The 17,966-nt window shown below is 39.2% G+C and overlaps 1 protein-coding gene across 2 annotated transcripts in view; it reads right to left on the bottom strand.

Annotated features, from left to right (window-relative positions):
• Positions 1-17,966, bottom strand: part of NOX4 (NADPH oxidase 4) — a 180,071-nt gene that overhangs the window by 42,466 nt on the left and 119,639 nt on the right. For both annotated transcript variants that reach the window (XM_040256520.1, XM_040256521.1), the window contains one exon: positions 12,078-12,159. In XM_040256520.1, coding sequence (XP_040112454.1) covers positions 12,078-12,159 — 82 coding nt within the window. The remainder of the gene's footprint in view (positions 1-12,077; positions 12,160-17,966) is intronic.

Below are 17,966 nucleotides of genomic sequence, written 5' to 3'. Positions count from 1 at the left end.
GCTACGGAGCAACCAGGCCCTGAGCCAGAGCACCGCAGCTACGGAGCCTGGGCTCCAGGGCCCCTGCTTGGCAATGAGACAGCGTCACCGGGAGGAGCCAGCACACCGCAGCTGGAGCACAACTGCCGCTCCTACAACTGGAGAAAAGCCAGAGCAGCCACGAAGGCCCAGCACAACCACAAACAAACAAACGCACAAATGATTAAAAACAAACAAAAACCTGAAAACAACTGAAGCCTGAGGAGACGCCTGACAGCTGAGAACGCAGAATGAGGCAGAACAAAGAAAGCAAAGAACTCTCACAGACACAAGAAGGAGACTCCAGGGTGCTTCATCTCCCAGAAAGTGCTTCCTTCCTCAGCCTGTTCCAAGATTTCAGCTGCCTGACCTCCCAGCGACAGCTCATCTTGGCTCTGTCCTTGAACCAGTTCTGACTGTAGTCTAGAATGAGTTCCTCTCACTCAACACTGAGGCATCCTTATTCTCTGTCCATTCGTCTTGCATGAATAGAGTTCCTTGACTTATCAAATGTCTGAGTGGAATCTTTACAATTGCAGCAGTGCCTCACTTCTTGTGGATTTTTTTCTTTTCTTTTGAGATCCACGTGTTTTTGCACTCTTGATGGCAGCGTTTTTACTTGTGAATCCTTGCCCAGGGACTGGGATCTACTATCTAGAGATAGCTTATGTCCAACAATGTGCTTACCTAGATTTGAAAATATTCAAGAATTAAGAATCCTTATTGCTGCATTCTAAAAATATCAATAACTTCAGATACGCAGATGACACCACCCTTATGGCAGAAAGTGAAGAGGAACTAAAAAGTCTCTTGATGAAAGTGAAAGAGGATAGTGAAAAAGTTGGCTTAAAGCTCAACATTCAGAAAACAAAGATCATGGCATCTGGTCCCATCACTTCATGGGAAATAATTGGGGAAACAGTGGATACAGTGTCAGACTTTATTTTTTGGGGCTCCAAAATCACTGCAGATGGTGATTGCAGCCATGAAATTAAAAGACGCTTACTCCTTGGAAGAAAAATTATGACCAACCTAGATAGCATATTCAAAAGCAGAGATATTACTTTGCCAACAAAGGTCTGTCTAGTCAGGGCTATGGGTTTCCCAGTGGTCATGTATGGATGTGAGAGTTGGACCATGAAGAAAGCTGAGCACCGAAGAATTGATGCTTTGGAACTGTGGTGTTGGAGAAGACTCTTGAGAGTCCCTTGGACTGCAAGGAGATCCAACTATTCTATTCTAAAGGAGATCAGTCCTGGGTGTTCATTGGAAGGACTCATGCTAAAGCTGAAACTCCAATATTTTGGCCACCTCATGCGAAGAGTTGACTCATTGGAAAAGACGCTGATGCTGGGAGGGATTGGTGGCAGGAGAAGGGGACGACAGAGGATGAGATGGCTGGATGGCATCACCAACTCAATGGACATGAGTTTGAGTAAACTCCAAGAGTTGGTGGACAGGGAGGCCTGGCGTGCTGCAATTCATGGGGTTGCAGAGTCGGACATGACTGAGCGACTGAACTGAACTGAACTGAACATTCTAGCTAGAATATCACTTTTTTTTTTTTTTTACATCTCCTGCCAGTCAGGTGTTGGAATATCATTTCTATATAAAAGAAAAAAACTAAGCTTAAGGATGAGAAAATGAAAGACAATAATCCTTTAATATTATGGATATTGTGAAGAATATTATGAATAAATGTGATGTGGTCTTCCTTTTTAATCACTTTATAAACAGTTCTCATCACCCAGAACCAACATTGTTGGGCAAAGCATGTCAGTTCTAGCAGGACATATACTGGAATGAAGACAATAAAGCAGACCATGGGGTAGAACCTCTTCCCTAAAAGGTAGAATAGAGCTGGGAATGAGGATAGTGATGGGAATTCACATTTGCAAAAGGTCAGGTATTTTATGTCATTTTATTGAACAAAATTTTACAAAGCAGAATTACACTAGGTGCTGTGTACTCCTCAAAGCAACATTAGAAGGAAGTACTTAAGTATCTATATCAATACCTCCATATAAATCTATCTATATATTAATAAGCAACTACACATCTAACCCTGGTTCCTGACACAGAGCTCCTAAAACTCTTGTACTTCTGGGTACCAGGAGAATCTTTTATCCTAGAACCTTGTCTTTAACTCTAATTCCTGACACAGGGCTCCTAAGACCTTTGTAATTTCCTCAATGATAGGTGCATCTGACACAGAGTTCCTATGTCCTGGCTCTATTTCCTGCTTCTAGGAATGTCTCTGGGACAATCTCTAGACAACAATGTCTAGTTGTCTCCAAGGAGACAACTCTTGGTAGGCTCCAGAATGTGGCTGGTTACCAGAAACGCCAGGCCAGGATTAGAAACTTAAAACTTTCAGCTCCACCCTGCTATTCTCTGAGAGGGGAGAGGAGCTGGGCATGAAGTTACTAGCTGATCGTGCCTCTGTGACAACACCTTTACAAAGAGGGCTTTAGAGAGTGCCCAGCTTGGTGAACACATCTCCATGCCAAGGGGGCATGCATCCCAACTCTATGGGAGCAGAATCTCTATACTCGGATGCTCCCAGACCTCACCCACTCGCTGCGTATCTCCATGTGGCTTTTTCACCTCTTTTCCATATCCTTTATTGCACAATAAATCCATACATCTTTCCCTGAGTTCTGTGAGCAAAGGACCCCCAAGAAGGGGGTCATGGGAACCCCGATTTACAGCTAATTTGGGCAGAAGATGTGAGTAACCTGGGGATTTATTACTTGTGACTGGCATTTGAAATGGGGATGAGCAATCTTACTGGACTGAGCCCTTAATCTGCGGGCTCTGCAACCAACTCTGGTTAGTGTCAGAAATGAATTGAATTGCCAGGCACCAGGCTGATATGGAAGAACTGGTTGCTATGGGAAAAAGTCCCACACATCTGGTGTCAGAAGTATTGTGTGTGTGAGAGTAAAGAAGAAGCAGAGTTTTTCCTACAGTGACAGTATTGTATGAGAAAGAGAGGGGAAAAGTCATGCTCAGAGAGACCTGCCACTTGTCATTAGTCAAGGGGACAGTAAGACAGGACGTGGTGCAAGAGAAAAAGCTTGAATTCCTTCCCTGAAGTCCTTCTTCCCTCACCCTTTCCATCTCTTCCCACCTCTTCTTTGTATCCTAGTCTGCTGACCGTGCCTGCTCAATTCTCAGACATCTATCGGCTTTTCTCCATTACTATATGACAGCGCTGATCCTTTATCACCTCCCTACTGAACTTGAAATATCATCTCTCAATGAACCACCCACTTTCATGGTTCCATATGCTGTTAGGCTCTTTGTTCAAGCCAAAAAGCCTCTTCATCTGGTTCCATAGCACTTGTCGAGATTTCACTTAAAGGGAAAATTAAACTTTACATGAATTATCTAGACAGGAAAGTACTTTATTTTCTCTTCTCTCATTGAATTTGATGTACTTCTCTATCATTTATAGGACTTATCATATTGCTATCATTAATTTCTCCTTTAAACTCTGATTCTGCTTTTCTCCCACTGGACTCCAGGTTCCTCAAAACTATTTGCTACGTCCTAATCACTTTTGTGTTTTCAGTAATTCTGAGTGCTTCTGATGCATGTAATTTTTCAATAAATATTTGAAGAATGGAGACATGAACTGCTGAATAAATGAGAGGCAGTATAACACAGTTGGTTATAATTTGGGGGGAAGACAGACCGGGGTTTGAGATCCAGCTTTGCTTTGTGACTAAGGGGTAAATCACTTAACCCCTATAAATTTTAGTCCCTTAAGCTGTAAAATCTGTATAATTGGGGAAATGATCCTACTTACCTCATAGGGAGATGGTAAAGATTAAATGAAATAAGGCATATAAAGCTCATAACACAATCCTGGCAAGTAGAAAGCATTAAATGTTATTTTTATTATGAATGAGCATAACTGAGTTCAGGTGACAAAAATACTACAGATGTGCAGACTGAACAAAAATTACTAAAGAGGGAGAGAGGGTCTCTGGAAGAAAGGAACTCAAAACTTTCTTTGGGAAGAAAAAGGAAGGCAACTTGGAGAATAGATGACAGCCAGAAAGGTCATCTGAAGCTCTGCAATTTAGCTATATTACTCAATATCACCATTTAAACCATTTATAAGCAGCCCATTGGAAATGACATTGGGTTAGGAGATTGCTTTCATTGTCCAAATAATCCAAGTTGTCCTTTGGTGGCAAACCATGCCAAAAAGAAAGAGCTTTGAATTTTGCTGTAAATAATATTCCCCTCTCTAAGCACTTATGACATTATGCAACCCAGAGAATTTTATATTTATGAGAACCAAATAGAGATATGCAACATTTAATTCCTATTTTTCACCATATTTTTATATATATTATGATTAAACTTTCAGAGCCATTGAAATATGTTTTGCTAGTCTAATTGTCAAAATGGCTGCAGGTCATTTACAAATAAAATTCTGCCTAATGTCCTCAACCATTCTACATGCCCAGCTGCATTTGCAAGGATAAGAATATTTATAGCAACCCTCTATTCTAAATACATTATAAACCTAGATCCTTAACGTTAATAACAGTGATGCCAGCTAAGAAATGAGCAACCAAACTTAAGCTTCATTATCTTCGTTTCTTTCCTCTAAGCTATGAATCAACATTTATTTTGTATTAAGTATGCATTCATTTCCTTCTTGTCACTCATCTATGTCTGACACGTCTATCCTGCTCTGAGAATTTTCATGGTGCAATGTCTTCCCTGACATTCTGAAGAGAATGGATGTGTCTAGCTTTGGCAATGGGTCAAATTCAAGTTCATGAATGTAAGAATGTGATTAATTAGCAGTTATATTTTAGAACAATGGTCTCCAGCATCATCGTAGGTAATGTGTGTGTGTGTTTTTTTAAAGTGACTTTCCCTTAGAAAACACATGTACACACACATTTCAAGAACTAGTTAGTTCTCGCCATGATTTTTTCTCCTAAATAAAGGACACCCCTTTCCATGTTTTATTATTCATTAGGTGTCTCTTGATAAGATGTTTAAATTACAGGGCCACTATATTCATGCAAAGAGTTGACTCATTGGAAAAGACCGATGCTGGGAGGGATATGGGGCAGGAGGAAAAGAGGATGACAGAGGATGAGATGGCTGCATGGCATCACCGACTCAATGGACGTGAGTTTGAGTGAACTCCGGGAGATGGTGATGGACGGGGAGGCCTGGTGTGCTGTGATTCATGGGGTCGCAAAGAGTCGGACACGACTGAGCAACTGAACTGAACTGATACTCACTAGAGACCCATCCCCCCAATCCAAACTACACAGGCCCTTTATCAGTCAATATTAACCAATGCAAAGTGAGTCTCACTCTAAGTAGTCAGCTACATTATCCTCTGTAAATATCTTTCTGTGACACCACATAATATAAGGCAAGCAGGTCACTTCTTAACCCATATTTTAGCTCTTAAAATGTACCTCTCATTAATAGAGTCTATGTTCAATGAGTCAGTAAAACAATAAAAAAAAACCGTACTGTAAATAGGTATACTTCACTGCGAATAAAAGCAAGAAATACTAATGGTTTGATTAAACTTTCAGCATTCGAGAAATTTTTTTTTGACACAAAATTAAAAACTCCTTGATTTTAGTTATCTTCAATAATGAATAATGAGAGTATATTTGAGAGTGAGCATAAATGAGAGAACAAATGACAGTATTAAAAACCATGAATAATGCAAAATTAGTTTAAATTAGAAATATCAATACCTCAGATATGCAGATGATACCACCGTTATGGCAGAAAGCGAAGAGGAACTAAAACACCTCTTGATGAAAGTGAAAGAGGAGAGTGAAAAAGTTGGCTTAAAGCTCAACATTCAGACAACTGAGATCATGGCATTCGGTCCCATCATTTCATGGGAAATAGATGGGGAAACAGTGTCAGACTTTATTTTTTGGGCTCCCAAATCACTGCAGATGGTGATTGCAGCCATGAAATTAAAAGACGCTTACTCCTTGGAAGAAAAGCTATGACCAAAAAGCAGAGACATTACTTTGTCAACAAAAGTCCGTCTAGTCAAGGCTATGGTTTTTCCAGTGGTCATGTATGGATGTGAGAATTGGACTGTGAAGAAAGCTGAGCACCGGAGAATTGATGTTTTTGAAATGTGGTGTTGGAGAAGACTCTTGAGAGTCCCTTGGACTGCAAGGAGATCCAACCAGTCCATTCTAAAGAAGATCAGTCCTGGGATTTCTTCGGAAGGAATGATGCTGAAGCTGAAACTCCAGTACTTTGGCCACCTCATGCGAAGAGTTGACTCATTGGAAAAGATGCTGATGCTGGAAGGGATTGGGGGCAGGAGGAAAAGGGGACAACAGAGGATGAGATGGCTGGATGGCATCATGCATTCGATGGACATGAGTCTGAGTGAGCTCCGGGAATTGGTGATGGACAGGGAGGCCTGGCGTGCTGTGATTCATGGGGTCGCAAAGAGTCGGACATGACTGAGCAACTGAACTGAACTGAGACATACACAGATTCCCTGCCCACTTGTATTTACTAACTGGCTCTTCCCACAACTGCCTCATCTTCTACCCCAACATCCTTCTTACTTTTTGCTTCTGCTTTACATTTTGGTTTTTTGGCCACGAGGCATGTAGGTTCTTAGTTCCCCAACCAGGGGTCAAACCTGCACCCCCTGTGTTGGAAGGTGAATTCTTAACCACTGGACCACCAGGGAAGTCCACACCCCAACCTTCTTTACATGGGTGTTGTTCACATGTCCAGAGTTTTCGTTCCTATGCCCTTATCTGGACCAACTCTACACTCCCTAGGACAGCACAAACTGAATCATATTGTTCCTTCTGTGTCCTTCAGCACCTGCTAGAATTCGGCCAAAGGAGACATTAAATCTAATCGGCTATGGGAAGATGAAAATGCTTAATATTCTGTAACTTAAAATAAATTAATTATATTTAATACATAATTTTTATTTAATTATTATTCAGGCACAGAAACCTTTAATTAGCATGTTTTCATTGATAGTTTAGAAAACAGAAGCTCATAAAGACGTTAAGGGTTCAGCTAAGCAGTATCTCAACTGGAATTCCATTACCTCCACTAGCTTGTTTGTAGAGATGCTTCCTAAAGCCCACTTGACTTAACATTCCAGGATGTCTGGCTGTATGTGAATAATCACACCATCGTGGTAATCTGGGTCATGAAGATTTTTTTTGTATAGTTTTTCTGTATATTCTTGCCACCTCTTCTTAATATCTCCTGCTTTTATTAGATCCATACCGTTTCTGTCCTTTATTGTGTCCATCTTTGTATGAAATGTTCCCTTGGGATCTCTAATTTTCTTGAAGAGATCTCTAGTCTTTCCCATTCTATTGTTTTCCTCTATTTCTTTGCACGGATCAATGAGGAAGTCTTTCTTATCTCTCCTTGTTATTCTTTGGAACTCTGCATTCAAATAGATATATCTTTCCTTTTCTCCTTTGTCTTTTGCTTCTCTTCTTTTCTCTGCTATTTGTAGGACCTTCTCAGACAACCATTTTGCCTTTTTCCATTTCATTTTCTTAGGGATGGCCTTGATGCTTGACTTCTGTACAATGTCACGAAATTCCACCCATAGTTCTTCAGGCACTCTGTCTATCAAATCTAATCCCTTAAATCTGTTTGTCACTTCCACTGTATAATAGGAAGGGATTTGATTTAGGTTATACCTGAATGGTCTACTGGTTTTCCCTACTTTCTTCAATTTAAGTCTGAAATTGGCAATAAGGAATTCATGATTTGAGCCACAGTCAGCTCCCAGTCTTGCTTTTTCTGACTGTATAGAGCTTCTCCATCTTTAGCTGCAAAGAATATAATCAATCTGATTTCGGTGTTGACCATCTGGTGATGTCCATATGAAGAGTCTTCTCTTGTATTGTTGGAAGAGAGTGGTTGCTATAACCAGTGCATTCTCTTGGCAAAACTCTGTTAGCCTTTGACCTGCTTCGTTTTGTATTCCAAGGACAAATTTGCCTCTTATTCCAGGTATCTCTTGACTTCCTACTTTTGCATTCCAGTCCCCTACAATGAAAAGGACATCTTTTTTGGGTGTTAATTCTAGAAGGTCTTGCAGGTCTTCATAGAACCGTTCAACTTCAACTTCTTCAGCATTACTGTTGGGGCATAGACTTGCATTACTGTGATATTGTTGGGAAGATCCCCAGGAGAAGGGAAAGGGTACCACTCCAGTATCGTGGCCTAGAGAATTTCATGGGTTGTACAGTCCATTGGGTCGCAAAGAGTTGAACACAAGTGAGTGAATTTCACTTTCACTTTCATTGTGATATTGCCTGGTTTGCCTTGGAAATGAACAGAGATCATCCTGTCATTTTTGAGATTGCATCCAAGTACTGCATTTTGGACTCTTTTGTTGACTATAATGGCTACTTCACAAAGCCAGTGGAGGTGATGGAATTCCAGTGGAGCTACTTCAAATCCTAAAAGATGATACTGTGAAAGTGCTGCACTCAATATGCCAGGAAATCTGGAAAAATCAGGAGTGGCCACAGGACTGGAAAAGGTCAATTTTCATTCCAATCCCAAACAAAGGCAATGCCAAAGAATGCTCAAACCACTGTATAATTGCATATGTCTCACATGCTAGTAAAGTAATTCTCAAAATTTTCCAAACCAGGCTTCAACAATACGTGAACCGTGAACTTCCAGATGTTCTAGCTTGATTTAGAAAAGGGAGAGGAACCAGAGATCAAATGGCCAACATCCACTGGATCACAGAAAAAGCAAGAGAGTTCCAGAAAAACATCTATTTCTGCTTTATTAACTACTCCAAAGCCTTTGACTGTGTGGATCACAATAAACTGTGGAAAATTCTGAAAGAGATGGGAATACCAGACCACCTGACCTGCCTCCTGAGAAATCTGTATGCAGGTGAAGAAGCAACAGTTAGAACTGGACATGGAACAACAGATTGGTTCCAATTCTGGAAAGGAGTATGTCAGGGCTGTATATTGTCACCCTGCTTATTTAACTTATATGCAGAGTACCTCATGAGAAGCGCTGGGCTGGATGAAGCACAAGCTGGAATCAAGATTGCTGGGAGAAATATCAATAACCTCAGATATGCAGATGACACCACCCTTATGGCAGAAAGCAAACAAGAACTAAACAGCCTCTTGATGAAAGTGAAAGAGGAGAGTGAAAAAATTGGCTTAAAGCTCAACATTCAGAAAATGAAGATCATGGCATCCGGTCCCATCACTTCATGGGAAATAGATGGGGAAACAGTGGAAACAGTGTCAGACTTTATTTTTTGGGGCTCCCAAATCACTGCAGATGGTGACTGCAGCCATGGAATTAAAAGACACTTACTCCTTGGAAGAAAAGTTATGACCAACCTAGATAGTATATTCAAAAGCAGAGACATTACTTTGCTGGCTAAAGTCTGTCTAGTCAAGGCTATGGTTTTTCCAGTAGTCATGTATGGATATGAGAGTTGGACTGTGAAGAAAGCTGAGCGCTGAAGATTCGATGCTTTTGAACTGTGGTGTTGGAGAAGACTCTTGAGAGTCCCTTGGACTGCAAGGAGATCCAACCAGTCCATTCTGAAGGAGATCAGCCCGGGGATTTCTTTGGAAGGAATGATGCTAAAGCTGAAGCTCCAGTACTTTGGCCACCTCATGCGAAGAGTTGACTCACTGGAAAAGACTCTGATGCTGAGAGGGATTGGGGGCAGAAGGAGAAGGGGATGACAGAGGATGAGATGGCTGGATGGCATCACTGACTCGATGAACATGAATCTGAGTGAACTCCGGGAGTTGGTGGTGGACAGGGAGGCCTGGCGTGCTGCGATTCATGGGGTCACAAAGAGTCAGACATGACTGAGTGACTGAACTGAACTGAACTGAACTGAACTGATGCAAAGAAGTGACTCATGGAAAAGGACTCTGACGTTGGGAAAGATTGAAGGCGGGAAGAGAAGGGGACAACAGAGGATGAGATGGTTGGTTCAATCACTGACTCATAGGACATGAGTTTGAATAGGACCCGAGAGTTGGTGATGGACAGGAAGCCTGCCATGCTGTAGTCCATTAGGTCGCAAAGAGTCAGACCTGTCTGAACTACTGAACTCATCAGCATCTAGCAGTACTTTAGAAATCCTGAACAAATTGTACTTCTCTAAATATTAACAAGGGTGGGTTCATGAAAGCATCTTGATGTCAAAGCTATACTGCAAGACAAATGAACAATCTATTTCCTATAGTATTTGAAAACATATAAATCTAGGTAATTTTATATGCAATTTTAAACAACTGCAGCTAAAATTCAGTATTTACTATGTGTCAAGCTCAGTTCAAAATATTTTTTCATTACTTCATTTGATCTTTGTACCATGCTTGAATGGTAAATATGTTTATCTTCCTCTTTTCACACAGGTGGATGATTTTTATTCTTTTAATCTACAGATATCAAAAAGAATATCTATTCCAAGGGTTAGACACTGATAAAGGGCTGTCTCATGATGTCTGTTAAACAGTAGACTGGATCACATCACTGTCAGAAAACTAATCTATGAACAAACAAGATACATGTAAAATGATATAGCTGAGGACACCTAGGGAAACAGCTGCAGATAGGTTACCAGCTGAGAACACACTGTGAGCCCCCTCTTTAAACAATGGCATCAGGCAGACAGTAAGCCTAAGAGGCAGCAAAACAAGCATCATTGGTCTTTGTAAATAGTAGCTGTGGGCAAAAATACGGATGGACATGCATGGACCTCTTGGGTACCTCCAGGCTCCCTGCCAACATGAACATGAAGAGCAATGTGCCCATGCAAGGTTTGTCCAGGCCCATGTATGTCCCTGTGCGCACTGGGAGGAGATTGGAAGATTATTCCTAGAGATTAAACCTGAATTAATATTTGAAACAATGAAGTGATAATTCAGATTCTACATTTATTTGTGATCAGAATTAAGTAAATATTATCATATCTAAGTAAACGGGGAAAAATTATCCTAAAGGTAAAGTTCAGTAAATTCTTGAATAAACTGCTAAGCTGATCAAAGAATGAATCACTTAGCATCATCATGCTGCTGCTGCTGCTGCTGTTGCTAAGTCACTTCAGTCGTGTCTGACTCTCTGCAACCCCATAGACGGCAGCCCACCAGGCTCCCCCTTCCCTGGGATTCTCAAGGCAAGAACACTGGAGTGGGTTGCCATTTCCTTCTCCAATGCATGAAAGTGAAAATGAAAGCAAAGTTGTTCAGTCGTGTCCAACTTTTGATTAAATATGTGTAAACAAAGCTCTAATTCTTTAACATGGTGACTTTTTTTTTTTTTAGTTCAGATAATAGTTTATTGATTCTTAGCCTGTTGCATACTAGCTAGTAAAGAAAGTCTGATTATTCAAAAAGTAGAGGGTACTTCAAGCTTCTGCAAGAAGGATCAAGATGCCAGCACACATCAGCCTTTAGGGAGGATACAAAATAAAAACCTGGTACTTCTCTGGGAAGATGAGGCATATTAAGAAAAAGTCTGGCTCATTTAAGAAAGAATTACCAAGATGGCAAAGAATATATGAAAATTTTTGAAATCATATTTAGTATGTTTCATTTTAAAAACCACTTATTAAATATAAATAAATCATTACATTAATGGATAGAAAACAGGAAACTGATGAGGGACTATCCACAAAGTACCTGACTCTGTTGATGCAGAAACCAGATGAGGGATCGTTCACAAACTATCTGACTCTGCTGATACAGCATCAAGCAAAAAGAAACAGCCAGACACTGATGCAGATACCTTGTGGCTTGCACTTGGCAACAGCTCCCAACCACAGCTGGGACACATGTGCAGCAAGCTTGTTTCTCTGACCCCCCTGTGAAGAATCTGAGACGTTACAGTGCTGGAGGATGCCCGAGTTAGTTAGGTTAGGTTATTCAGACTTTTTCAGAAATCCTAAAAATGGAAACTTTGGTTTTGCCCTCCCAAAGTTTGCTTATCATCATACCGATTCCCCTCACAATATCTAGGGAGGTCTTATTGCTTACTTGGGATAATTTCTAGATTGAATGAAGGGCAGAATCTCGGAGTCTTGACTAGATGGAGGAAGTAGTAAGTCTCGAAATCGTTCTGTCAAAAGAAAAATAAACATCAAGTTATGAAAAAAGTCATAAAATAATTTCAAAATAAAATTACTTCCTATTCTTTAAATTTGCCATTCTGATTTCATTTCTTACACTAGAAATTTACTTACCACTTAATGTACTAAAATAGGTCTTTATTTCACTTTAATGACATAACAACTGTGCAAATAAATATAGCAAGTATCCATTAGTATAAACTAATACTAAAATTTTATAATTGAAAGGTTAGAGGAAACATATATGACCAATAAATATACAAAGAGATGTACAAATTCATTAGTAACCTGGGATATGAGAATTAAACCACACACTGTACGACAGCATTCACATTATGTGGCATTCAACTGATAGGAATTAATCTCATGGACAAAATGTTAGGACTGTATCAACATAAGCTCTTATATATTTTGGGTAGAAATGCAAGGTGATGCAATAGTTTTGGAAAACAAATTGATATTATCTTTTAAGCTTAAATTTTGCATAACCTATTAGCCTGGTATATATTCTGCAGAAACTTTCAACTATGTCTCAGACAGCAAGAAAAAGAACATTCTCAGTAGCTCTGTTCAGAACACCATAAATGGAAACAACTCAATTGTCTATGAACAGGAGAAAGGATAATTTGTAGCATATTCACAGAATGGAATATTCTTTGAAGTAAGACAATGAATTCAGTTACAAATAAAAACACAGTAAATCATATTAGTAGGATCTTGAGTGAAAAATAATATCAGCAGATTACACATAGAAGAATATTATTTTTTGAGTTAAAAATAACTAAGCAATGTGTTGTTTGGGTATGTTACCTAACAGAGCAAAAATGGCAAATCTGGGCAAAAAGGTATAATATACCCAATTTGGGATAATGATTACATTTTAGGAGGAGTAAGGGGAAGAAATAGGAGAAAGCAAAAAGAGAAGTATATGCAATTGTTAATAATGCCATATGTATTTGTTATAGCATCATAAATCAGTGAATGAATGAATGAGAGCCAGGAATTATCCAATGATGACTTTGGGTTATGAACCAAGAATGTGATTCATATAGTTTTGTGCTCATCAATTCATAATAAAGGAAAGAGGGAGAAAGGGAAGAAAAGAAAGAGGAAGAAAAAGAGACAAGTAGAGAGAAAGTGCAACAGGAAACAGAAAAGAAAAGGAAATAAAAGAGTGCAGAGAAAAGATTCCTTGGTTCTATCTTAAACAGTTACAACAAAAAGCTATCTGTATTGATAGAGTAACCTATCACTTTAATGCTGATCCTACCTTTCTAGGATTAGATGGTAATTATCTCTAGAGTCATACCTAGGGAAGGCTTCCTTGACCCCTCCTCTTTCTTTCTCTCTTTCTGCCAAATCTGGAATAGATGGCCCTACTTGGTACTCATAGGACACTCTGTGCTTACATGCTCATGGAATCTATCACATTACATTTTTATTAGTATGTATATTTGTCTATCCACCCTTGAAATTAAAAGATACTTGCTCTGGAAGAAAAGCTATGACCAACCTAGACAGCATATTAAAAAGCAGAGACATCTCTTTGTCAACAAATGTTCGTCCAGTCAAAGCTATGATTTTTCCAGTAGTCCTGTATGGATGTGAGAGTTGGACCATAAAGAAAGCTGAGTGCCTAAGAATTGATGCTTTTGAACTGTGGTGTTGGAGAAGACTCTTGAGAGTCCCTTGATCTGCAAGGAAATCAAACCAGTCAATCATAAAGGGAATCAGTCCTGAATATTCATTGGAAGGACTCATGCTGAAGCTGAAACTCCAATGCTTTGGCCACCTGATGCAAAGAACTGACTCATTGGAAAAGACCCTGATGCTGGGAAAGACTGAAGGCAGGAGGAGAAGGGGATGACAAAGAAAGAGATGGTTGGATTGCATGACTGACTCAATGGACATGAGTTTGAGCAAGCTCCAGGAGTTGGTGATAGACAGGGAAGCCTGGCCTGCTGCAGTCCATGGGGTCGCAAAGAGTCAGACACGAGTGAGCGACTGATCACCCCCCTCCTAGTAGATGGGTATTGTACCACCAGGATATAGAACATTACTTGACATATATTACGTTGCTGGATATATATTAGTTGGAAGGCTATTTTGAATTTCTGTTTTTACTGGATACATGAAATTGTTTGTTCAGATTAATCATAATGTTTTTTAGAAGAGCTCCATTGGTCATCATAGATCAACCATAAAAAGCCAGGGGACCTGTCCTCTAGCCTTGACAGTCACATCATCAGGCTGAGACAGAGTACAAAGCTGAAACTCCACACTGCAGTAAATCCATCACTAACTGAAGGTGAGTAATTTCAACAAAGTGCTTAAAATCGACAATTGAGGACAGTCAATGTTTCTAGGCTACTGAAGAACAACAAGATGATAAACCTTTGTGAGCCATGAATAAACATTTGTAAACATCATGAGCAGTGGTTACCAAGTATGGCTGAGAAGCAGGATGTGGATTATATCCTCATATTGATTAAAATATATGGAATCAGATAGGGCTTCTACTCTGCATTTTGTTTCCATTGCTCTGACAATTCTTATAATACACTGGGGGAGGAGCTAAGAAAATTCAAACAGAAGCGGCTGTAACCCTATAGGCCATAGATCCAAGAAAGCATACTTTATTTTTCTCCTTCAGGTACACTTACTCTTTGAGTTTATAGTTTTTAAAGTCAAATTCTATCATTAACTGATATGCTGTCATCTTTATCAACAAAAGCAGTGTTTATTTCAATGAAATGACTACTAAATTTTTCTGATGACATGACCCTCGCTTTTTAGACTACTACCCAATTTATGTAGCATCCCACATAATGAATGATTTGCAGTGTTTTTTGCCCTCCAAGTATGCCTATTCTAGAGTAAGTCTTGAAAAATAAAACCAAAACCCAACAGCAGACATGAACTTTACACATCAAGTGAAGAACTGTTCAATCAAACAACAATATTAAGTATGACATATTGTTGGGTGCTAAAAATTAATATAAGTTAAAGTTTACTGAGTGATTTCCCAGCTGATTTAAATGCAAAGAAAAAACATAATTAATACAAAACAAGCATAATATAATACAGCTACAGATTATCCTTGTTTACATAAGCACAAAGCTCATTTGATTATAAATCTGGAAGAACATGTCTGGAGATGACATTATATTAATAGAATGAAAAAAACAAAAAAAACCACCAAAAGTAGCATATAAGAGATCAATTATAAAGCTACCCAAATTATGAAGTCTATAGTTAATATTCCTATATCTGAAGCATCCTTTAATCTGAGCATCATAAATGTAAGGAATAACAAGTGAACATGCAGATCCTTGAGTAATTAGGTCAAAAAATTTCACATAGACACAAATAGAAAATATCCACAGGACCTGAAAATTATTCTTTAAAAATTTTTATTTTTATCACTATATGTATAAATTCTAAATGTGAATAATTAACTTTTTCCCATAAAAGTATGGTGACAATTTTTCTTTATGAGAATAAAAATAAATGATAGTTGTCCTCAGAAAAGTCCAAGTATATGAAAAATTGTTTCTAATGCTTACACTGATGCTTCTTTAGTCTCCTAGATTTCAACTGTTTAATCAGTATTCCATCATTTATCTAATGCTAAGGAAAAGACAAAAATAAACTGATGTTGCCTTGCTTAAATAGCAAAAAATTTAAAATAATACTTCTTCCCTTGGAGCAAAATATCATACCAGCTGAGCTGCTTTCTCAGTAGGCCCAAAGTCTATTTCTTAAGAAAATGGCAATTATCCAAAAACTAGAGCTTAGTTCCTTCACAGGGCTTCTTAGAACAATTTCATTAAAGCCACTGAAAAGAACTAGAGGATTTTCTGCAAAGTGGTATTTTGATGAGCTGACTAATGATGTGATAATGTCTGATCATGATTTTCTACCAGTGGGGGACATATCTTAATTAACACAAGCTTTCGTAGCCTTTCACCCACACTTTCTTTCTCTCATTCAATCAACAAAGGAATTCTGAGACCAGGCTTGTATGACATGCTGCACACAGCTACAGTAATTTGGGTTCCCTGGACAACCAATCGTGAGACAATGTACATATTTACTCGTAAACAAAGATGAGAAAAAATAATCTTTCCAATTCTAATTTCAATTTTTTTGTACACTTAATGTGACTCAAATTCTTCATTGTCCTTTTGGTGGAAAATAAGGAATCTGCAATCCTCCCCAACGTGCAAAAAGGAACAAATGTGACAAAATTTTGCATGACAACAAAACAGTATGCAAATATATCCCTGGAATGAGGGGAAAAAAAGTCTTCTCCCTATCACTGCAAAAAATAAAAAAAAAGAAAAAAACAGAGTCAGCTGGTAGCCTCCAACTATCAGTTACATCCGAGTCAGTTTCAGGTACAAAGGAAATGCTTTTTACAAAACAGCTCGGAGCCAGGGACTGAAGAAGGCTGGGGTGGCTGAGCTGTACATAGGCAACGCTGATGGGTAGTATTCACTGCAGAGCTTCCCACCACTCTGGCTGAGGGTTTGTAGAGACTACATGGTGTTCAGTTTCTTTCTCCACCCAATCTCATTGCCGTCTTCTTCTTTTCACAGGTGTAGATCCCTAATAAGCATGTTACTTCACAAATTACTTCTCCGAGTCTGTTTCTGGTGAGCCCAACTGCACCAGGTGGGCTTGACAGTCTTCCACTTTGTACACAGTGTTAGTTGCTCAGTTGTGTCTGACTCTTTCCGGCTCCAGGGACTGTAGCCCTCCAGGCTGCTCTGTCCATGGAATTCTCCAAGCAAGAATACTGGAGTGGGTTGCCATTCCTTTCTCTGGGGTATCTCCCTGATCCAGGGATGGAACCAGTATTTCCTGCATTACCTGCATTGCAGGTGGATTGTTTACTTCTGAGCCACCAAGGAAGTCCCTTGTACTTAGAGCCTCTGCCATGCTCTTGGCTACTACTGGGTGAGATAGATGTATGTACAGTTAAGTCAAAGCAAGTCATTTCCTTTCCAGAGGTAGTGTAACTAATGTAACCTTCATTGCAATACAGGTGCTCATTGTTAAGAAGACATGCTGTCAGATATGCCCTCAAACACATACATCCTGTGACAAGTAATACCAAGTAATCTGATGGTGGGAGAAATAAACAAGTGGCCTTTCAGGTCACATGGTATACTAGCCAGTTGCACCATGCCCCATGCTGTAGTCCCTAAGATGCACATAACTATCAAGCGTTCACGTGCCAGTGGGAAATGCGGAAAATTATAATTAGATTGATAGGGAAAATGTATAGGATATAGAAATTAAACACTCTAATATAGAGAGTAGCCGGAACACTTTTTTTAAAGATTTTTTTCATGTGGACCAGTTTTTAAGGCTTTATTGAAATTGTTACAATATTGTTCTGTTTTATATTCGTCTTTTGGCCCCAAGGCATGTGCTAGGTTAGGTCCGCTCCCTGACCAGGGATTGAACCCACAACCCCTGCACTGGAAGATGAAGTCTTAACCATTAGATAACCAGGGAAGTCCCTGAACACTCTTATAGAGTGGTTTTGTCCTTTATCATGAAACATAGTAACTCATTTCAACAGTAATATGCTAAGAAAAGATAATGATTAATTTTAAAGTATATATTAAATTTGTCTTTTTCAAGAAAGTTGGTGATGAACATGTAACTAGAACAAAACGTTTATATTTTACCATCCATCCTGAAAGCCATAATGATTTCACTGAACACGTGAAAACACTCAAGTTTCTGAATGAATCAACATCTAATTCTGAAGTTATTTATTATT

Source organism: Oryx dammah, unplaced genomic scaffold, assembly GCF_014754425.2.
Source record: "Oryx dammah isolate SB20612 unplaced genomic scaffold, SCBI_Odam_1.1 HiC_scaffold_15, whole genome shotgun sequence".
Taxonomy (NCBI): Eukaryota; Metazoa; Chordata; class Mammalia; order Artiodactyla; family Bovidae; genus Oryx; species Oryx dammah.
The sequence above is the reverse complement of the archived record's forward strand: the minus strand, read 5'-3'. Positions and strand labels throughout refer to the sequence as shown.